This window comes from Ovis aries, chromosome 4, assembly GCF_016772045.2.
Source record: "Ovis aries strain OAR_USU_Benz2616 breed Rambouillet chromosome 4, ARS-UI_Ramb_v3.0, whole genome shotgun sequence".
Lineage (NCBI taxonomy): Eukaryota > Metazoa > Chordata > Mammalia > Artiodactyla > Bovidae > Ovis > Ovis aries.
In genome coordinates, this window is record NC_056057.1 from 80,431,288 (window position 1) to 80,454,852 (window position 23,565).

Genomic DNA, 23,565 nt, shown 5'->3' on the forward strand with positions numbered 1-23,565 from the left:
TTTATTATAGAAAGCTTCGTGGTTGAAGTTCGGAACTCCATTGAGGACTGTCACACAGAAAGCCCATGAGATAGGCCTGCCCCTTCACCACTCACACACCTAATCGATTTAGGGCAGCTGATGAGGGAACACATTTGGAACCAGGTTAAGAGCCTCTGAAGCAAGTTAGAAGTTTGGTTATGTGAAGCGCCAGCCAGTGCGGTTTCTTGAAGATGTCAAGTGTCCCCCCGTCCTTTAATGTAGAGCGACACACAGTGTATTGCATTGCCAAGTGCCCAGAAAGTTGCATCTCCCCGAATTCAGCCTGTGAAACAGCCATGTGAATGCACTCAGGGCCGCTGCCGACCACTGTCTGCTGGGGATACTGCCGGACCAGTTGTGCAGTTTTCCAGTGCTCGAGAATCCTCCCCGTGAGCGGGTGACCTGGGTGATGCAGAGTGAGGAGGGCCGCTCCTTTGGTTGCGGAGGCCCTGCTGGGTTCTGATCGTCCCGACCCCTGTTTGCCCTTTCGCTGGGGCGACGCTTCTGGAAGGCGGAGAAGAGTGGAGCCGGCATATTCCAAGGGGCTAGTGCTGCGCGGCCGGGCCTTACCGCGCTGGGGAGGGAACTTACGGCGAGGCGGGCGCCCCGAGACCGCGGCGCCAAGAACTGACACCGAGAATGGGGAGGCGGCCCGGGCTCGAGAACACGGACCCTGAAACCGTGCAGGGAACAGAAGGGAAGCCGGTGTGGAAGCGCAAGATGCAAGCGCTTCCAGGCGGCACAGACCACAACCCACTGCTTACTAAAAAAAAAAAAAATATATATATATATATATATATATAATGCAAGATGACAACATCTTTGCAAAGATGAAAGTTTCTTTCTCACTAGCTCCAAGTGGGCACTCAAAAGGGAGGGTCACCCTTGAGGCTTGGTGGGATGGGGGATGTGCTATTTCCAATGCAGACCCCCCTCCCCCATTCTCCAAACTGGTACATGTTGCAGCTTTTCTTTGGTCGCCCTTTGCAGTGGAGATGTGCGCTACAGCATCACATGGTCAGTGACTCCAGGACACGGTGTCTTCTTTTGATGCAAGTTAAGATTTATAATTTAGAAAGGAAAGACCCACCTGTGGGCAGGTTGCTGGTAACAGAGGGATTAGGTTTAAAAGAGGGTCCGGAATTAATTGTGCTCTGGGTTTAGGCCTCCGGGAAATTACAAAAGGATCAGGGACAGTTAGTTGAATGGGGAAAAGCCAGGACTGTTTATTTTCAAGAAGGCATTTTCATTCCTGCATTTACCTATGAAACATCAAGCTTTAGCAGGCTTATTAGAGCAGTTTTTCTTCGTTTCTTCTTTTTTTTTTGTTTCATATACCCAAGCTGCTAGGACTCAAAACATCAACTACAGATAGTGTTTCTTTCCTTCTCTCTTTTTTCTTTTCCTAAGCATAAAGAGTCAAGGGGCATACCAGCAAATCTTGTGCGTAATGCAGTGGTGAAAAGGATTGAAGGAGAACAGTTTGACTTTATAAGAAAAGGAGTTGGGTCCAAAAGTCGCATTTCATTCACATCTAAAAACCAGTGATATGTTTTCCTCAGAGAAAAATCTTTGAAGTGAAGCAGAACCAAAATTTTCCTTCAGAATTATGTTCTAAGTAAATTCTACTTTATTATTTAAGAAATGCCAAGTTTTAAAAGGAGTCCTGTAGGCTACTGCCCTAGTTGTGTGTATTTTAGGATTCCATCAGGAATTTTTACTGGTCACTTCTGTATCTCATTCTTTGCTTTATCTCAGGACTGAGGACTGAGTTTTCCAACTCTGCTGAACATCCTATGAAAAAATTGCCACCACAGCTAGAGGCAGACTCTTTTCTGCTCACTAACTCTTCAGGCAGAGTTTTGATGAGGTGTGAGAGTCTAGAATGTGAAAACTTTCTCCTTTGTAACTGACAGAGACAAAGTTGGGTTTTTATCAGTTAAAAGAAGCTGATATAATTTATAGGGATATACAGGAAGCAGATGTCTGCCTTGGCAAGTTGCCATTTTTATAGCCCTATTCCAAGCATAAGCCACACTTTTAAATAATTAGTTACTAACTAATGAGATCCAAAAATAAGTTGTCAAAATAGAAGAAGGGGGTAGACTTTTGAGTGACCAAGGGCTTATTTCTAAAAAAAATCCATTTTGAACAGGAGGATGGGGGAGAAATTAGTATTCTCCAAGACCATTAATTAGTGTGATTTCAATCAGTGCCTGGGGCTTTACCTCTTCTTGGGAGCCTCTCTCTGGTGATGAGTATTTGGAGGGTTTTTATTGCTTTGTTAAAATGAAGTCCTTTGCTTGGGGGAAAACCAACAACTCCACAAAAACCAAGTTTGTCAAGGAGCTTTGGTGACTCCTCTCCCCACTACTATTAATTAGTTTCCTCTCCTAAGGAAGAGACAGACTGAATTCCTACCAAGAATCCCATCTCTCTCTCTCTTTTTTTCCCCCTATTCCATTAGCTGATTTCTGTGTCTGGTATCAGTAAACTCCATCCAGATTGCACTGATAAAACTCTTATGTGTGTTTTGAGGGAAACAGTTATAAGTGCCTCTTTATCCAAAATGGTTGAAAATGGAGTGTTTTGATTGATTAAATGTTCCTGTTAAAAGTTTTTAGTTTTTATATAATTTTCCAGTTTACAAAGAAACACTGGCTACAAAGGAAAAGGTACGTAGCTAAGTCAATGGCAGTTAAGATTGAAGACGGATGAACTGAGTCACAGGATCGTTGTTGGACTGTGTATTTACTTAGTAAGCACTCTTACACGTATGAGGTGGTGGGGAGATAGCCAGGGACTTGTCCTCATGGAGTTTAGGGTCTAGAGGAGAAGACAGACATTCCGCAAAGATTCCAGACAGATGCAGAGTTGGTTAGGATGGTGGTTGGGATGGGCTGTTGGAATTCAGCACTTCATTCTTTAGTTTATCCAGTCTGCAAAGATTTCAGTGAGGACCTACAGCACTGAGTACAGAGGGGTGAACAAAAACATGTCTGCAAGTTCAGTGATCTTGATAATCACCATTGCTGTTTGAAACAGAGGTTCAGGGGCCACCCCCAAGCATCAGGGGTTAGGCTGGCAACTCTGAATGTTTCACTGAAACAAAACAAGGCTGATTCAGATGACGCTTGTACCACCCTGAGAAACAGTGCTGTGGAAGTTGAATGGTTTTAATTGCATGCTTTAAACATGATACTTAAGTCAGTTTAGATCCCTTCTTGGCCTTTTGGCTAAGATCAAGTATAAATCAATTTTGGGGGAGCATTAAAAAAATTTAAAGAATTATTCTGGGTTTGGTAGAGCTAGAAGAGATGGTTGAGAATTTCTCTTTCAAGGGTTCTTGATTTGGGTTGGAGGGCCTGTGATCCCTTGAAAATCAAATGGACAGTTTTTTGTGTGTTTAAGTCTATTCTGGGGAATTCCCTGGTGATCCAGTGGCTAAGACTCTGAGCTTCCAAAACAAGGGGCCACGGTTAAGTCCCTTGTCAGGGAACTAGATCCCACACGCCAAAACTGAGACCTGGTGCAGCCAAATAAATAAAAATAAATATTAAATGTCTTTTATTAAAAAATGGATATCCTGGGGGGAGAGGATCCATAAGTTTTAACATCTCCTTAAAGAAGATTGGACACCCCACTACCCCCAAGGTTAAGCCCCACTGTGTGACACTGTCTTGTGACAGAGAAGGAAACTGAAAGTGAAAGTCACTCAGTTGTGTCTGACTCTTTGTGACCCCATGGACTATAGAGTCCATGGAATTCTGCAGGCCAGGATACTGGAGTGGGCAGCCGTTCCCTTCTCCAGGGGATCTTCCCAACCCAGGGATCGAACCCAGGTCTCCCGCATTGCAGGTGGTTTCTTTACCAGCTGAGCCACAAGGAAACTGAGGCGCTGGACAACTCCAGGGGACATCAGTCAGGCCCTACCCATTGACTTGTGCACCATGGCAACCTTCAGAAAAGAAGGCCTATAGTCTTTCACTATTGTGGTCTGTTGGGCTCTTTGAATAATGTTTCTGAATTTGGAGTGGATCTTATAATTGATATGTAAATTTAACCTAGGGTGTCTTTTTGTCTTTTTTATTCTAGAAAAGCTGTTCTTAAATAACTTGTGTGCTTTTCAGTGAGTGCCAGTGGGTAATCAAGGAGAAGATGTAGAAGTTACTGGAAGAGCTGTTGCTCCAGGGCCACGAGGCTCTGGGCCTTCAGCTTTTCTAGTTAGTTATGAATTTTCTTGTACTATAAGAAAGTATTTGCAGTTCCCTTGCAAATGTGAGTTAAGTTTGACTATGAATCTTCCATCTGTTTCTTTAAGACTTTTAGTCCATGACCGAGTTGCCTAGTTTATTTCACTAATTGTTTGGATGGAACACAATGGTATCTGCTCAATGTAGAAGATAGGCAGATGACTCCATGGAAGAAATGGCCACAATCTAGATAACTTGAGGGAAACATGGTAGAGAGGGGACTTGTCTTTTCTTGTATTCTTTGTTGATGTGGATCATGACTGCAAAAAAGAAACAGGAACCAGAGTGAAAATTGATGAATGATGAGCTAAGGTGATTATCACATGAATGACACCAGTGAAAGACAGACTAACTGCCCTGCCTTTAGCTGAGTTTTAATTTTTCTTAAGTGGTTCTAGCCTTTGCTTTCCGTGATCTTTTGCCTTTTCCTGTGGGATCCAGAGTGTGTTCTGCCACCTTGTCGTTGTAACTTCAGTGAATGGAAATGTTCTGCTGTTTAGAGAAAGCTTCAAGAATATGGTTTTCCTGAATGAATTAGGCTTAAGAGGTGTATTGCAGTTCACATATCTTAGTGAGGAAAGCAAAATCATTGACCAGAGTCCTCTGATTCAAAGCTTTGAGTTAGAGTTGGATGGGAAAAACCGTTGGTCACTCTTTTTTTCTTGTAAAAGATTTCTTTTTTTAATGTGGCTCATTTAAAAAATCTTAATTGAATTTGTTATATTGTTTCTCTCTCTCTCTTTTTTTTTTTGGGGGGGGGGGGTTTGGCCATGAGGCATATAGTATTTTAGCTCCCCCAGGTTGCAGGTATCAAACCCACAACCCCCTGCTTTGGAAGGTGAAAACTTAACCACTGGATGGCAGGGAAGGCCTTGTCAGTCAGTCTTAAAACATCTAATTAATAACTAAAAACTGTCCCTGGCTTAGAAAGTTGTCCTACTTCCCTTTCTTATAAAATTGGCCAACTTCTTATAAATGTCGGAGACATTTGGAGATGTGGCTTGAAGGAGTAATGTGACACTGGGTTTCTCACCATAATCACAGCTGAAAATGGAGATACTTAGACCGTTTAATAGGAAATGCCCAGTAGGATTTTGGGAAAAGTCCCACACTATGGACAAGTGCCTCTGTCCTCCTTTTGCACATGTAGACAGAATTCAGCTGGCTTATTATGAGAACTTTGAGGCCTTTTTGTAAGAAAACTTGTGGGGAAGGGATGTCCAGATTTCACATTGGCTGAAGCTGTAGGCTGATGCCTACGCTGATTTTGAATTGGCTAATGCTCCTCAGGTGACAGGTGAAGTGGCTTTTGGGATTTCTTTTTTCCTCCATCTTATTTGAGGTTGATGGTGCTGTTGTGGATTTTTTTCAGGGATTCCTGGTTGCCAGAGCTGAAGGAATGAGAAGGCGTCATGGAAGCCCAGTCCCAGAGCTCGACGACCACTGAGAAAAAGAAAGTGGAGAATTCCATAGTGAAATGCCCCACTCGGCCAGATGTCAGTGAGAAAGCCGTGGCCTCCAGCACCACTTCCAATGGTGAGCGGCCACGGGGATTACCTGCAGCCAAGCCTGCAGTCCTGTTCTGTGCCTGGCATTCCTCGTGAATTGAGCATTTGTACCTGGACCTGTGTTTGTTTTCTGAGAGGCTAAAGAACAGAAATGGAGGTGGTGGGGGGAGGGGCGTGGGATGGGGGCAAGCTTTAGGCATCTCTATTTTGGCAGTGAAACTACATGTTTTCTTCCAAATTTTCTAATTTGAGATGTAAATGTGATAGGTTATTTATTATAGGAAGTTCCTGTTTTGGCATTTTGGAAATCATCTTGATGAGTCTGGCAGGACTTCAAAATACTTTGCATTTCACATCGGAAGTCTCCACTTATCAGGATAATTAGTAATTAGTTATTACAAAAGACACGAGCGCTGTCTTGTCCAAGTTAGTGAGAGGGTCCCCTGCCAACCCCCCAAGTACCCTAAGGAGTCCATTCTAAAATATTTTAAAAGCTGTTAATGGTTGACCCTTCAGTAGTGGTTGAAGGTTGAGCCTCATCTAGTTTCTGAGATGTAGGGTAATGTCCTTAATTTGCGTTCAGAGATAACAGAAAGCCACTGTTTCTCTTTGCTATATGTTTTAATATTTTAAGCATAGTGCTGAGAGGCATCTCAATTTAAGCATGGAGCCTTGAAAATAAATTCCAGACCCCACCTCTGGTAAAAACAGACTGAATAAGTTAATGGTAACCTTTACTTCCCGTCGTTGTTTTTCGTCCCTGCTTGAAGATCATTAGCGCCTTAGCTTTCTGTAGATTTCGTAGCCACCCTTGGCCTTCATGAGTTGCACTCTGCTTTGCTGTGTGTCCTTGGGAAGGATGGGCTGGCCTGCTCTCCCAGTACTGGACACTGCATACTGGGGTAAATGAATTTGGATCTGCTGAGCCAACCCACTCCCTCCCTCCCTGTGGGTTTGTGTTTTATTTACTCCAAGAAAGATTTGACTAGGTTGATTTCTAACTTTTTACATGCAATGAAATGGGAGGGTCAGAATCCGCTTTGGAAGTAACAGCCCAGAACCCTAGGCTATAAGTGCAGACATCCAGTAAAAAAGCTGCACCTTCCTGTCCGATCTGTGCACTGTCTGGTCCTGCTTTCTGTGCCTATGTGTTGCTCACCTGTCCCCTTTCCCCAGTGTCAGCAGTGTGCACTGCCGGCTTGGGTGGGCGAAGGGAGGGACTGGTGTTAAACCTACTGACTAATGAGTCCCATTTTGATTTGATCTATAGGGAGATCCATTTCGATCTGAGTTAAAATAATGAATTTACTTTACGTACATAAGAAAATATGTCTCTATTTCTCCCTTGATTCGTGGTCTTTCAAGTCAAGACTAGAGCTTATTTTAATGGAGCCAACTTTTTGCGTTATTCCTCCAGTGGAATTATAGAAGGCATATTTTCTCTCTAAAAAAGCATCCTCTGGCCCCTGTTTCTTTTCTCTGGAATTTGTAAAAATTGGACACGCCTATTATTTCAGACCTAGAGTCAGTCTATACCATGTAGGTGATTTGGGAATTTTAATAGGAATTTTTTAGTGGTGTGTGTGAGTGTTTGGGTGAGTGAGCCTGTGTGTAAGTGTGTGCATGAGAACAGGGGAGGCGTGTAAGTGGGTAGAAGCTGGTGAGCACCACTTGGAGCCTCCATAAGCCACTGTCCTTTCCGTGAATTTCAGCAGAGTAACCACAGCGACCTATCCTTGGTGAAGGTGCTGCCAAGCCAGCCACTCTGGCGCCAGAATGCATCCTGGGCAGGTTTTTGGTGCTGCCGCATTTGTCTCGAGCCACTCTGATCATGAGTTGTCCCCATTAGCTTCCTTCGGGTGCCTGGGAACAGTGCTAACCTAATCAGCCCCTGGCAGCCAGGAAGCCACTGGGGAACAGTAACCAGGGAAGGAGTAGTCACAGTTTACATGTTAGTCCTTGAGTCCCAGATAACCACAGAACTGACTGAACCTGAATTCCATGGGTTTTCCACCCTGATCAGGCTGCATTCTTGAAGTACTCTCTAAGTAGGTGTAAAACATCCTATTTGGGGGAAAAGCTCATTAGTCAGGTTTGCAGGGCTCCTTCCTGAATGATAGCCTTCCTAGAGCCCTGTGAGCGCTGACCATTTTTTCCAATGTTCGATTTCTGGTAAGGGATTTGGGGATAGCATAAAGAGCTGATCAAATAAAGGGAAATGGAGGTGGTGTTTGCAAACATCAGTGGCAATCCTACTGGAAGGTTCCAAGGAAACCAGCAAATAAGTTTAAAGACAAGAAAAAGTAAAATGAAAGAAAATAAACTTCTTTCCTTGTGTTGGCTTTACATAAGCAAAGCTAATAATGGTAATGATTTTTTCATATAAATTTCTCTGCAGGAGGCATCTAACTATCTAACTAGTTCAGAGCCTCTAGAGGTTTGGGACTAGGATCATGCTCAGGGGGTGGAATGGCCCAGCTTCTTTGTTCTGCCAGCTTCTACCTGGTGGCATGTTGCCCTCTGCCATCAGTTGTGGTCTGGGTTTGATTTGGGTTTTAGAGTTAGTGGGAGGTGGGCTTTTAAAGGTTGGCACACTGTCATTGCCATGGTCACTCATCTATTTGTCAGTTTTGTCTTTTCTCTGAAACGTTTCAGAAGTGGTTGGATACCTTTACCGAGGCTGTTCACATAAAGGATATGAAAATTGCTTAGATCCTACTGTATGTAGTACCAATTGCTACTGTTTCCAGGGGGTTCTTAGCCTTTCCTTACAAAGCTGTGAAATTTAGAGATTTGTAAATGAACAGTTAAAAATAAGTTCCATACCAAGGTATATTATGGACATACCTGTGTATTTTCTCTCTCCTATCCGCAATTTCAAGAGTGAAAGAAAACAAACAAAAGCTTTCTGTTATTGGTGCTGTGTTGGGTTGACTTAATTAACTTTTCCAGCCATTATGTGCTGCAGTTTGTTCCTGATTGTGGAGCCTTCTAGCCAAACCACGCACATTCCTCTGCATGTCCTTACAGATTTGTTTTCTTACTTTTCTCAGCTGAGTATCTACTTCTAGAATAACAGTCATATGTTTTGTTTAAATGTACACATACACACAACCAAAATGTATGGTTCGAAAACCTGAAGCAACATTTTAAGGAAGGATTTGCCTCAACATTGAACTTGAAAATAGCACAAGTGAAAAGCTGTTTTGTCCCTTATGTGGAGCCAAATTGATTTTTGTAACATTTAAGAACCTATATCAACATAGGAAGCATTCATTACACTTATTCAGGAACCACAGTGTATGTTTCACGTGCTGTAGTTTGATTTTAAGCTTTAGTGTTAGCTATTAAACATAAATGACGAGAGGACATTTAGTTTTCTGAATGTTTGTTCAGTGCAGTTGACATGTAAATGATCACTTTTGGCATCCAGGATGATGTCTTTCACATAAAAAGTATGCACTCAGATATTTAGTTGTCATTGTTTACTTAAAAATCTCTCAATCTGTTAATATGCTAGTGCCTTAAATGAAATGCCTTAATGATCTGTTTTGTTGTTTTTGTTTTTTTTGGGGGAATGAATTCATTAGTTTCTAAGCTGCATGTTATGTTTTGTAAATAACAGACATTTTTTAAAATCTAGATGTCCCAGTGTATTAAACATTCTCATTGTCCTGTTAAATCTCCTTTGATGATTGCAGATGCTGACTTTTCAGTGTGAGGTGTTTTGTCTCATTTTTGGTTTATTATTATTTTTTTAAAGAGGTAATCTGATATTTCTCATTAACCTACTACTCTGCTTTAAAAAAGAAAGTAACTAATAATAAACGTATGTAGGTCCTGGTCTTGGGGATCTTTTATCAGATCTGATAGTTATTGGGAACATACCTTAAAGTGATAGAAAGCAGAAAGTATTATCTTAATGGTGATGCAATGTGAAACCAAAGCTGATAGATTAATAAGGGAGAGGAAGTTCCCTGTTCCTTTTGATTATTTCAAAAAGAAGTGCTTGGTTTTCCTCTGCTTAAAAAAAAATTCTTTGAGGTTTCTAAGGGGAAAGTGTTGTGGTCGGCAAATATGTAGGAGATGCTTTTTTTTTTTTTTTTTTAAACTTTAACTTTTGATTGCTTCCTGGCCTTGTGATTTTCTTTCAAACTGTCCAGTAACTCTTATGAGTATTAATTGGAATATCTGTTGGTCTCCTTGCTGGGAATAAGATAGCTCAGCATCTTGTTGAGAGTTTGGAGTTTATCAGCTGTTCACCACCAGGATCTCTTGTCTCTTTGACCTTTTTTATAGGAAGAGTTTATAGACCTAATTTTGCTCAGAAATGGGTGGACGGCTCACACCAAAAAGCCAGTAGATTGTGAGTTTTAGGTTGCCCGTCCCTTTAGATGTTCAATCCCTTTTTTCTTGGCCACATCCTATTTCCTGGCACATGACAGATGGATGGAAAGGACTTTCAGATAACATGTTTTCACATTGTGGGGTGTTGGATAGGAATACCCCAGGGTTTAGGCTGAAAGTTTGAGCTGAGTTTTGGCAACACCAAGGACTTAGCTTGATGAATGTGGGCAAATTCACTTCTCAAAGTGTCGGTTTCCTCATCAGTTTAGCAAGATACTAATCAGACCCACTTCATAGGATCTTCAGGATTAAACGAGGCAGTGCCTGTACATAGTAAGAGCTTAGCAAATATTAGCCAGAGTTATTAGGACAAAGCATGGGAATGAATTAAATGTTATGAATCCAAAACAAAAAGGATCATGTTTTTTTGAAAATACACATAGATTTTGAAATTAATGGAAAAATTACTTTTGTAATTTTCAATTTGCTGAAGTCTGAAAAATAGTTCAAGATGCTAAACAAATCCTCAAAGTGACCAAACATCTTAAGGAAGGATGAATTAAAAAAAAAAAAAAACACCGCAAAAATCTGTGTAACTTCCTTCTGAATGCCTTCTTAAGATAGAAAATAGGAAAGATAATTTCGAGAAAATTTATTTTGATTTAACTTTGAAAACTAACATTGGTTTTATATTGTCTTAATATTAGAAACAACATACAGTGCATCTGCTTTCTTGATTCCTTTTTAGGGGTAAACTGTTTCCTTTCAGGTTACTGGTACCCATTTATAGAGTAGTTTGTGCTGCATTAAGTTTTATGCTTGTTCAAAGAGCTTTCATGTTTTTAAACCAACTAACTCAAGACGAATAATCTGATTCTCGTAAGAGCCCTGACAATCTCTTGAGCTCTCAGGAACTCATGTGTTCCTAAACCTGGCAACCTCTGTCTTCTTATTTTGGCAGAGTGTATCGCCTTTCCTGCAGTCACCCAGGCTTGAAACCGCACCATCACCTTTGACCCCTCCCTCTCTCTGGCTTCCCGTGTCCTGCCAGTTTTGAGGTCCTGGTAGATTTTCCTCTGCAATTATTCACCCATGTGTCCCTTCAGGCCACCCTACCACACAATACTGTTTCAAACCTCACTACCTCATGCGTAGACAATTAAAGTAACCTCTCCAATCATTCTGCCCTGATTCATGGAGTGGCTCCTGCCCAATTAATCTTTTAATGCTATACCCCTACTCTAGAACCATCAGTGATTCCCAGCTACTTGTAAAATAAAATTCAAAACCCTTTGCCTAATATTGTGAGATAATCTTCCAAAATCTGACCTCATTCTGCCTCTCCAGTCTGCTTTGCTACAACTCTGCTTTTCCATTTCTAACCTGTGATTTATCCAAATTGAAGGGCTCCTCTTCACTCATGTTGCTCCACCATAGAATGGCCTTTATGCCCAACATCAGTGCATGTTTATCTTCTTCTCAAATGCAGCTCTGCGCTTCAGCTCTTTCTCTCTCCATATCGTCTTGTGTCCTATGTGGGAACTACCTAATAATGCTTGAATTGGAGGAGAGTATTTTATTTACTATTAGTTTAATCAATAGACTATATTTTAGAGAAGTTTTAGATTTACAGAAAAATTATTCATCGTCAAGTACAAAGAGTTCCTACATACCTGTCTCCCCAGTTTCCCTTATTATTAACGTTTTATAAGTATCATAATGTTTATTCCAATTGATGAACTAATATTGATGCATGATGATTAACTACAGTCCATGGTTTCCACGAGGGCTCATTCCTTCTGTTGTGTGTCCTGTGGGTTTTGACAAATGTATAATGCCATGTAGCTGCCATTATGGTATCCTATAGACTAGCTGCACTTCTAAAATTTCCCTGTGCCCCATTTTTTTCAATCCCTCCCCTCTTTACTGTAAAACATGAAACTTTTTGTGCATAGCACCTGGTTTGTCTTTTCTCTGCCCCCGCCTCATCCTCCTTCAGTGTTTTGGGTTTACAGGGCCCCAGCCTGCACAGTACACAGATCTGCTGGAACTTCCCTCAGCTCTGTGGGGCAGGGGGCATGTGTAGCACAGCAGTGGTGTGGATGCCAGGGTTTCTTCCTGGCATCCACTTTATTGCTGTGTGACCTTGGGCTAAGTGCTTAACATCTCGGAGGCTGGCACAGTGAGTTCCCAAATATGGCAGCAATTATTAGTAATAGTAATAATAGCTATTATTATACCTAATAGTAATACTTTTACTATTAATAGTAATAATTCAGGACAAAATATGGAAGGATTTAATTCACTGACACTTTTCATCTTGCGCCTTTCAACACAGTATCATTTGTTGATAATCTGTGCTTGGGTAAGCTTTAACTTGATTGAGGCAGTTAGAGGGTATTGGCTTACAGAAAATCCTTATAAGTGGTGGTCATCAGGATGGAGCTTAACAAACAAGGAGATGATAGAAGCTGGGCTCAGGAAACAGTACCTTAAGTTATTGGTCTTAAAATTGGTACAAGCTGGATTTACTGAATCAAATTGGTAAGGCTATTCCTCATTCATAAACGTGCCTTCACATTATGGGGTAAAATCAGTACTACTGTGCTGACGGGCTTCCCTGAGGGCAGAGCTGCTCTGTTCTCTTGTGTGGGGCTACTGGACTTCTCCAAAGGGACAGTTCTTGGGTGCTCAGAGAAATCAGGAATAGACTCAATCCGATCTCTCTGCAGTTTTCCAGGCTTGGGAGTGAAAAGAAGCCGCAGCATGATGTGTTCTGCTTGTGGAAAGTTTCTGGGTTACCCTGATTGCTTGTGACCCAGTGATGTGGGTATTTCACATTTTCAGAAATAAACTGATCAGAATCAGCAACAGCAACCAAAGAGTGGAAACTCAGGGTCAAAATGGTGCTTGTGGGAGGGCAGTGTCCCTCTGTGGAAGTATCTTGGTGGCTTTCAGCCAGGTACTGCTTTGAGCCCCTACTTGAGGGGCGAGCTCTGTTCCAGGAATGCTAGAAGATGCCATCTTGAACATTGGGAACCCTGAGGGTCCCAGGCAGAGAAGGAGGGGAGGTGATGGTGAAAGCAAAAAGCTTCCCGTTACTGTGTTTACATGCAAATCTTGCCAAATCCACAATTTCTGTCTGTTTTTAAAACTTTATATACAGCACCACTCACTTTTTTTTTGGGTGTACACTTCTGTGAGTTTTGACAAATCCATTAAGTCCTAAAAATACTACCACAATCAACATGCAAAACAACCCCCTCCCCAAATTTGGATAGATACTTGCTTTTAAATTCAGTGTAGTAATAGTTACCTTATGAGTAACTGATAAGAAAATGCATTAAAACTGTGTGAGTTGCTTGGTATTATGATTTTTTTTTAAAATCCATGAGCTTTTAAATTCTGTTAGTTACACTCACTGTTAGTTTTTTCCTTTTTGTTTAAATATTTCATATTAAATTAGTGGTAGAACTAAAATGTTCTTAAAAACTGCCCAAAACATATCATCGCCTGTCCTTTTTGAGTGTCCCAGTCAACATATTGTTTTCTTTTAGACCAGTTGAAAATACCATTTTATACTTATAACTACAAGGCAGTCATATTAATGAGGGCTTTTGTTGTTGTTGTTTTGCTACCATGAATGAATTGCAGGAGAGGGTTAGAATCAGAACATTTAATGCTGCTGTAACCCAGAAGAAAACTATCGAAAGCTTTGTTAAGTCTTCTTTCTTTCTGTTTTGGTAACGTCATTCTTTTCCCCTTTACTTTTACAGATAGAACTTCATCTTAGGTAGGAGAAATTTTTCTGTACAAGTTATTCCTACTCTGACTTAGGCTGCTGGTTTTTTTTTTCTTTTTTCACTTTTTTTTTTTTCCCCTTTCTTTGACTCTTTCCTCTTCTTGGTCTCTTTCTCCCCCCCCCCCCCTTTAGTTGTAGAAAGTTGAGTTCCATCCCAATTATTAAATCTTAGGAGACCATTCCCACATGGTTCCGTAAATGGTAGCTTCGTCCTGAGTTCTTTCATCTCTTCCCCTGCTCTCTGGCTTGACAGTTGAAAAGGTCTGACTGTGCCATACAATGGCTTGATTGGTTTCTCTGGGGGAGACTTTTCCCTGCTTCATCATCCGCCAGGCAGGTGGACCAGAAAGTCTCTTGGTTCTTTTGTTGCCTCTCAAAGTCCGAGGTCTTTGACTGAATAAATCCGCCGTCATGGGATAATTTGCTAAAAGGAGCCTGAAAGATGTGAGAGAAAAGCCTCCCGACTTGGGTGCCGCATTAATGAAATCACAGAGCCTTGGAGTTTGCAATTGAAAAATCACCAGGAATGCAATGGGTGGAGACGGAGCTTCTTTTATTTCCCATAATAAACTTTTAGTTCTATCATTTAAAGCCTGCCTAGTAGCCCTTTGCTGGCCCACTGGCCTGAGTGTGGGGTTTTTTTTTTTTTTTTTTTTTGCATTTGTACCCATGTTTCAGGGGACAGCCCTGTCTAGCTGAAAGCCATTTGGGTGCTGTGTCTAGTTAGTCATTAGATTATTACTAGTGGATGGAAAGAATTCCATATGACAGGACTAAGGTTGAGTTAACACAGGACGAAAAGTAATTTACAGATAGGCTGTCCCCAGCCATCTTTGTAGCCCCTGATAAGGTTTCATTTCAGAATGGATAGGCGACATTTCCACTTACGGGCCCATTCTGCGACACCTGTGATAACAGCTTCTGGATCCTAATTGAAATTGGTTTCAAAATGGATTTTCACTTTTCTCTGTCTGTGGAAAATATTGAATGGACTCAGAGCTGCCACAGAGAACCCCGGACCTCGGAAAATGGAGCGGGAAGCTAGGATCATCTTTCATAACAGTGTCGATGATATGACAGTTTTGTTATCTGTCTTATTAATGAAATCATTGATCACCTGATGAGGGCGATAATAAACTACGTTTCCCCCCACAGTGTTCCCGAAGCTCAATTAGATTCGGATTACCAATAAGGAGGGGGGAAAAAAACAAACAACGATGGCACTGAAGTCGTAAAGGTTGATGAAAAGTTTTCCTTCTCCAAGTGACCATTTCAGATCAACACGTTCTGAGTGATTGCTGTCCAAGTATTTTGAAATTATAGAAGCCAGCGTCATAGTCGAAGACTTTTCTTTTGGGCCAAGTCACCAGCATTTTTAGTAAAGACCTGTGAAGTGAGATTCAGAAGTAGAAAGGGCAGTTCTGAATTAAGTGTTTTGTAAGGGGGGAAATGGGGGGAGGCGGCAGGAAATCCCCAGATCCTCCCCCCATCCCTGCGATAGGGTGAAGGGATTTGGTGCTTACCCTGGGTAGGTTTACTGGGCAAGAAAGACCAGACTAGGAAAGTAGCTCATTGTCTCACTCTTAAAGCGTGCTGGGAATCCTAGTAAGATGGGAATTAGGTTTGGATTTAACGAGGCGGCTCTATTGTTTGGTGCTGGGCTGCCTTGGAATGTGCCCTCTTGTTCTTCTCCAAGGAGGGGAAGAGACGCTGATGACTCTCATGTTTCACGGTGAATTGTATTCCTAGGTGTTTCTCCATTCTCAGAGCCAGCAAGGATCAATCCAGTCCCATCTGAGCTTGAAAGAGGAACTGTGATCAAAGGCTCTAATGATGTCACTGATCTCTGGTGATTGATTAGGAGCAGAAGTTCTAGAGGTTTCTGCCTTTCCTTATCAATTCCAATTCATTAGTGTCTAACATTAGGGCAGCTAGCTCTTCATATCCGCAAAATTGCAGAAATGAATGATATAGAAAACATTGTATTTTTCTTCTGGGTCTATCTTTCTGTGTCTGTTTTTAAAGTTTATTGGAACCATGGCTGCCTTTCACAAGTAACCTTCCCCTTTAAGTATACTGCAGAAAAATAAAGATATCTATATTAATAGGGGTATTTGGGAATTCAAATTGGGACAGTATTTGAGAGTGAAAAGAGTTCCATTGTTTCCAAAGCAGTTTAAGCATATAGAGGTGATTACGTGTTAGGTCAACATTAAATGTATTTAAATGTTTTATTACTTTAGGATTTTGGGGATTTTTAAAAGTCCTTTTAGTTGTTTTGTGGAGCTGTCTAACATTTTCCTCTTGTCATTTAACAATGAAAACAGATGCATTTAATGTCAAGAAGCGACAAACCTTAAAACTGGGGAAGATGCCGCTTGAAAGAAATTCAGAAAGAGATACAAGAGAGAACCTGAGAGGTCTCACTGTGGAACTGCTCTTGACTATACTGTAACTCTTAGCTTAGATCCACCTAGAGTAGGGATTGACTGCAAAAGCATTGGAAGAAATTCTGTGTTGGAAGGCTCTGCAGCCCAAGAAGAAAAGTTGAATGGAAAATGGAGAAGGTGAATTCTTATTAAAGTGACTGTTAGCTTCTATGGTTTGCTGTTAGTTGTCAAGGACTATTGCCTCATGCTTGCTTATAGCTAATTCCTTTCATAGAAAAGTTCATTTTGAGAACTGCTTTCTGAGTAGGACTGATAAATGTGTTTATAGTCTGGGGTGAGTTTCTAAAGAGACAGGATCATGTAAATAAACCTTTGGGAAAAGATGGTGAGGCAATTATGAATACTAAGCCTTAGTGGATGTCAGAGACTCCCCTTTCACAGAATATTTTTTTGTTCTATTGGCAGTAAGAAAAATAACCCCAGACTCTTGCCTATAACCAAAAAACTTCTCGAAAGAATCAAACAATGGCATGGTTGAAATAATGGGACTTCAGGCAATGTAAACATTTTTTGGTAAAACAGGAATCTAATATTCAGCTGAAGATTTCTTCCAAGCATTTAGGAATTAGAAAACACACAGTGGTCCATTTCACATTATGTTTAAATCAAATCTGTCTTAAAAAAACTAATGTTTCTGGGCTTGTTTTCAAATCCTGGCAAGATTCAGAGCAGTAGAAAAGTTCCTTTCCTATAAATGTTGACAGCAGTTCCGGTGGAGGCTAACAATGTTTTATAAATAGAGTTTGCTTAGCAAAAACCATATGTACGCCTAGTGAAATAAGCTCACATTTATTTATGTTTTGATTTATAGAAAACATGTGCCCCTTGACAAAGCCTTTGGGCTCTTTTCCGCAATTAAAAGGAATCATGGTTGAGAAAAATAGCTACCTTCTTAATGGGAAACTTTTTCACATCAATTGAAAGCATTTTCTTTGATCAGTTTCACACAAATTGAGAATATTTTCATCCATCAGTTTGATCACCAAAATGGGGTGACTTGAAAAAAAAGTTTATAAACATAACACACACACATGTATGATGTTGAATATTGGAGAATTGAAGATTTAAAAGGTTGGGTGATATGAAAGTGGCAGTGTGCAGTTTTGTGGCAGGAAGATTTTAATTTTGCCTTTATTTTTAAATTTTTACTAATGTTTATTCTTGCTGTAACTGTACTGGTATGGCATGAGGTGGTCTCCTGTGTGGTTTGATTTGGCTTTTTTAGACTGAAGCCTGATGCAAATCTTGTGTGTACCTGTCGCTTGGTCTTCATCTGGCTAATCAGAAAAGCATCTCTACCTTGATTCTCTTTCCAACAACAACAGATGATAAGGAAAAAGAGGGTTAAGAAGGTGGTTTGCAAATCTCTCATCATTTTCTTTTGAAGAAAAGACTTTAGAAGTCTTTTTTTTTTTTTTTAAGAAAAAAGGTTATATAATTGAGTTAAAAAGATATGCCTTTTGCTTATTAAAGTCTTTTTTTTTTGAAGAAAAAGACTATATAATTTAGAATTTAGTTTAAAAGATGTGTCTTTTGCTTATTACTTTTTCACCAAGTTCAGGATGGGGAACGAGTTGATGAGAAGAAAAAAGCCGTTTCTTACTTAAAGAAGGAAATGGTTATATCAACTGGGACCAGGCTACAAAATGCCATTCTGTTTCTAGTCTAGGTTAGATCAGTGATTTTCACACTGTTGGGGTGAGTGGGGTGAGAAGTAGGAGGAGAGTGTGGAGAAAGTCAGTGTTTCAATATAGAAACTTCATAATACATGAGTATACTAATGATGTAAGTATAAATCTTACATATAAGTGCTAATATAATTTAGTACCTTGTTTTAATTGGGGAAGTTGGTTTTCTTTTTAGATACAATTGATAGATTATATGTGCTTAAAAAGAAGTTGAATTAAAATTTTTCTAATTGAAATATCATTGATTTACAATGTTGTGTTTCAGGTGTATAGCAAAGTGACTCAATTATATCTATACAGCAGTATATACATATGTATGTATAAATATAATTTTTCAGATTTCTTTTCAATTAAAGATTTATTAAACGATAATAAAATTCTCTGGGCTATACAGTAGCTCCTTGAGAGTTCAGTTTTTGTAGAAACTCTTTCTCATGAAGGTGGTGTCAGGGTCCCAATCCCCCATGCAGTCACGAATAAGTACCACTGTATATGATGGCCAATCTCTCAACACCAACATAGCATCTAAGAGGAATGAACTATCTTTTACAGCATGGGGGTTTCATTGGGAATCCAGGAATCCTTAAGGTTTATGCTTCAGAAAATGGGCCAGCCTCCTGAAATTACATTATGCAATGCTATGTGGGTGTGAGTCTAACCCTTTTGTTAGAGACTCACGATCTAGGATTTTCCAGAGCCTCTGGTCTGCAGGTAGGTGTTGAACTCTGACTGTCTTCAAGAAAAATATTAATTGAATGATCAGAACTTCTCTTTGAAGGAATGATGGCCTATGAGAAGAGATCCTCTCAGGGGTGAGAGATGATGAAAAAGAATATATACCTTTCTCATATAAAATGTGATGCTATAACCACAGTTGTGACCTGGCTTACTTTATAGAGGCCTCCCATTAGGAAGTCAAAAGACTGCTTCCACATCGCTTTATGATTTTAAACAGGGTACTTGAGTATATGATTTAAAGAGCTCCTCTCTAGGAACTCTGTCTCTGTGAAGTTCACCTAAGACTCCCTAAGAATTTATTAATAGAAGAATAAAAATGACAGGAAACATGTCAGGTAGATGAGAGGAGCTTGAAAGGAATGAGTTAATGTAATCTAAGTTGAATAAGGGAAATCCAGTATTCTCTTTAAATTAATCTGTATAGATTACATTTGTGTCCATCTTGGGTTAAAAGTCACCGAAGATTTCTGTTTAGGCCAAAATGTGCGGTCACACAGTAAGTCAAAATAACACCAGGGCTTTTGGACGGTGCACATGGAGGGAGACTTTTGCCCCATTTTGACTGAATTGCTGATAATTATAGGTAGTTGCTATAAAGCAATGGATCCTGTGAAATCTGAGATGTGTGTGTTCTGCCTTTAGACCTGGTATCATTCATTCATTACCAACTGATTTCTTGCCTTCCTTTTCCTGAGAGGCTTCCTGGGAGGACTTGGGCATGGCTGGAAGGGACATTTGACTCTTGTGTGGGACTAACTCCTCCCAGACCACACTCCTCTTTTCAACCTCCCAGACATCCTCAGAGAGGGCTCTGCATGGTTCTCTGTTTGGCATCTGGTTTGAAAAGGTAGTTATATTTTATCATGGCCTCACTGAGAGCTTTTGCAGATTTCTTTGATGCTAGTTTAGTTGCTTTAAACTTCTTAGAGTGGGAAAAAAAAAGAAACAAAACCAAGAGTACAATAAACTTTGATTACGAGGCTCCTAAATACTGCATCTCTCAAGTAACCTATATTTGTCCTTATTCTTTGAGAATGGAATTTATAGGGGGAAGCTGTTCAGATGCAGCCCAGGGAGGGGTGCAGAGTCAAAGCCAGAAGACATCACCCTTCACGGGAGGAGGAGATGCTGCACCCTCCAAGGAGGATGAGATGATTCCTTATATGATAACTATTAAAATAATGCATTTTGGTGGGGTGGGGGGGGGGGCAGTTCCTGCCAGTCCAGTGGTTAGGACTCCGTGTTCTGACTGCTGAGGGCCCAGGTTCAGTCCCTGGTCAGGGAACTAAGAACACACAAGCCATGTGTCCATTAAGAGAAAAAGCAAAAGGCATTTTCCAAAACATTTCAGTGGAAATGAAACCTGAAAGAGTATGAAGAATGAAGAACGTGCTCACCATAATCCAAGGCCTTAGAACTACCCTTATTATCCTCCACTTTCCTCTCTCTTAAACTTTTTCTGTGTGTTTAGTTTTGTGTGTTTGTTTTTTTCTTTGGCCAAGCTAGTTCCCCAACCAGGGATCAAACCTGCATCCTCTGCAGTGGAAGTGCAGAGTCTTAACCACTGGATCACTTGGAAAGTCCCTGTGTTTAGTTTTATAAGAGGAATACCTGTTCATTGGGAAATAAAGAACAACATGGGTGTATCTGGGAATCTCTCCACCGAGAGATTACCTTGATTAACATTTCAGTGTATTTTCAGTTTTTTTCTCTCCGTATTCTCTATTGCATACTACATGTTCAGGTAACCACATGCCAAGGGCATTTTTCCATGTCATGTGCTATCTTCCTCTAACCTGATTTTAATGGTGATGTAATTTATCCAACCACTCCTCTATCTGGAGTCATTTATGTTCTTTTTTCTTCCACTTGTAAATAAGGATGTGACGCTGCTGCTGCTGCTGCTGCTACTAAGCCGCTTCAGTCGTGTCCCACTCTGTGTGACCCCCTAGACAGCAGCCCACCAGGCTCCCCCGTCCTTGGGATTCCCAAGGCAAGAACACTGGAGTGGGTTGCCATTTCCTTCTCCGAAGGATGTGATGAAATCCTTAAAAATCTGTGTGCTTTGAATACCTCTTATCAAATTAAACATAGTGATTTCTGTTTCCATCTGCTGTTTGTGAGTGCTCACTTTCAGAAACACTTAATATGACTGAAATATTTATTTTTTGAATTTAATTTTTAACTGGAGAATAGTTACTTTTGGAATACTACTCAGCTATAAAAAAGAATGCATTTGAATCAGTTCTAATGAGATTGATGAACGGAGAGCCTATTATACAGAATGAAGTAAGTCAGTACAAGTGAAGTCTTTCTGAAGAAAACGTGATCAGAGAAAACACCACCTCTTGTTTTTAAACTGTAATACAGAGAGAGAAGAGTGCGTTAAGTGAGCAGCTTTGATGATTTTTCCCTAAGTGAACACATCATGTCAACAGCACACAGATCAAGGAGAAATATCACCAGTGCCTGGAAAGGACCTCTCACGACTTGGTCGGTTACTTCTGTCACCCCAAGAGTTGGCTCTGTCTATCTCTTCTACGGCTGATGCACACTCATCTGGATGACTCCCAGTATTTGGCTCTAAGGAGTGTTGACTAATAGTCAGTTACCTGACTTTTGCTGGACCTGTGTGCACATTTCTATTGGTTAGATACCTAAGGATGAAATTGCTACATCCTAGGGCTGCATAATGGCACCCCACTCCAGTACTCTTGCCTGGAAAATCCCATGGACGGAGGAGCCTGGTAGGCTGCAGTCCATGGGGTCACTAAGAGTCAGATACGACTGAGCGACTTCACTTTCACTTTTCACTTTCATACATTGGAGAAGGAAATGGCAGCCCACTCCAGTGTTCTTGCTGGGAGAATCCCAGGGACAGGGGAGCCTGATGGGCTGCCGTCTATGGGGTCACACAGAGTCGGACACGACTGAAGTGCCTTAGCAGCAGCAGGGCTGCATATGTGTGCTAAGTCACTTTAGTTGTGTCTGACTTTTTGCTATGGTAGCCCTCCAGGTTCTTCTGTCCATGGGATTCTTCAGGCAAGAATGCTAGAGTGGGTTGCCATACTCTTCTCCAGGAGTTCTTCCCAACCCAGGGATCGAACCCGTGTCTCTTATGTCTCTTATGTCTCCAGGCAGGTTCTTTACTGTTAGTACCACCTGGAAAGCCCAGGAATGCACATAGTTAGCTTTAATAGATGCTGACCAATCGTTTTCCCATGTGGTTGTGCACGTTTGCTCTTTCTTTATTGTTGCCAGCTCTAGGTATTTTCTTTATCTTCCTTTTAGCCATTCTGTTGGCTTGTAGTATTCGGTTGTGTTAAGTTTTTTTTCTTGGCCTTACTGCATGGTTTGTGGGATCTTAGCTCCCGAAGCAGAGATTGAACCTGCACCCTTTGCATTGGAAGCATGAAGTCTTACCCACTGGACTGCCAGAGAAGTCGCTCTGTTGTGGTTTTAATTTGTTCCTTATGACTAAGGGAGTTAGGCATCTTTTTAGATACTTACTGGTCATTGGAATATCCTCTTTTGTGAAGAATCTGTCATGTCTGTTGGAATCTCTTTTTTAAATTTGTAGTTCTTTAAGGGTAAATAATTATTAAGTAGTTTTTTCAATCATGGATTTGGAATGATATCTGACATTGCCTTCAAGTATTTTATAGCTTCTTATTCTGAACTCTTTTATGTTGTTGACCTGTCTGTTATTTAGCCAGTACCACACTGTTTCAGATGTCATGACCTGTAATGTATTTTATTTGAAAGTGCTATTATCTTTTACTATTCTTCCTTTTCAAATGCTTCTTGGCTCATTTTCAACCTTTTTTCTTCTAGATGAATTTTAAGAACACCTTTTTGGAATTACAGTGTTTATGAATTTATGTGTATGTAGCAGAAGTCGAAAAACACGAATGGATGCAGTTAATTTCAGCAGGAGTGGTTGCCTCTGGCAGGAGTGGAAAGGGAGTAAGATGTGGGGGAGTTCAGTTGTATGTGTAGCATCTTCTTGCAAGACAAAAAGTTTTAAGCAAATTTGACAAAATATTAACATGTGTTAAATCTGGGTGGTGAATATCCTGATGTTACTTATGTCATTCTCTGAAATATGTCATAATGAAAAGATTCTCCTTTGGGATTTTATTTGAATTATATTCAGCTAACTTAGCCAGGCATTCCTATAATTATATTGGCTATAAGAAGCAGCCTTGGTTGTTTTTCTGCCTCATTTTCACAAGGTTATTCCCTTCCCAGACATACATCAAAGCACATATAAATGTACACTCTTTGGCGCCCACATTCTGCATTCATCTTCAGAAGTATTTTTTTTTTTAATCTGACACTTATAAGAAAATACGTAGGAAATAACAGTTGGCAAGACATAACAGGTGTTTGCTTTATTTTCACCTTTTATACTTTAACATGTCCTGGAAGCAATTTAGTTTTATTTTTGTTTCATCTGTCTTGTATTGAAAGTTGCAGGGACATTGATGAGGACTTGGGTTAATGTAAATACCTCTTATATTCGCTCAGGACAGATCCGATGCTCCAGCTTCTTGGCATCAGGCAAAGGTTTTTATCAAGTGCCAGCAGCCGCCCTCTCCATCTATGCCTTGAGAGTGGTATCTATTTTGTGGTGGCTTTTTGTACTGAAATCAGTCAATGCCAGGGTCAAGGATTAAGAGTGGTTGAGGGTCTTGGTTATTTGTGTGTTGTTAGGAAAAGATTGATTCAGTGGAAAAGTCCAAAGGAATGATGGTA

The 23,565-nt window shown here is 40.6% G+C and overlaps 1 protein-coding gene across 1 annotated transcript in view; it reads left to right on the plus strand.

Annotated features, from left to right (window-relative positions):
• GLI3 (GLI family zinc finger 3) overlaps positions 1–23,565 on the plus strand; it is a 314,174-nt gene that overhangs the window by 8,505 nt on the left and 282,104 nt on the right. Inside the window, exon 2 of the mRNA XM_060415080.1 lies at positions 5,647–5,810. Within this exon, the coding sequence (XP_060271063.1) occupies positions 5,687–5,810 (124 nt within the window). The 5' untranslated portion in view covers positions 5,647–5,686. The remainder of the gene's footprint in view (positions 1–5,646; positions 5,811–23,565) is intronic.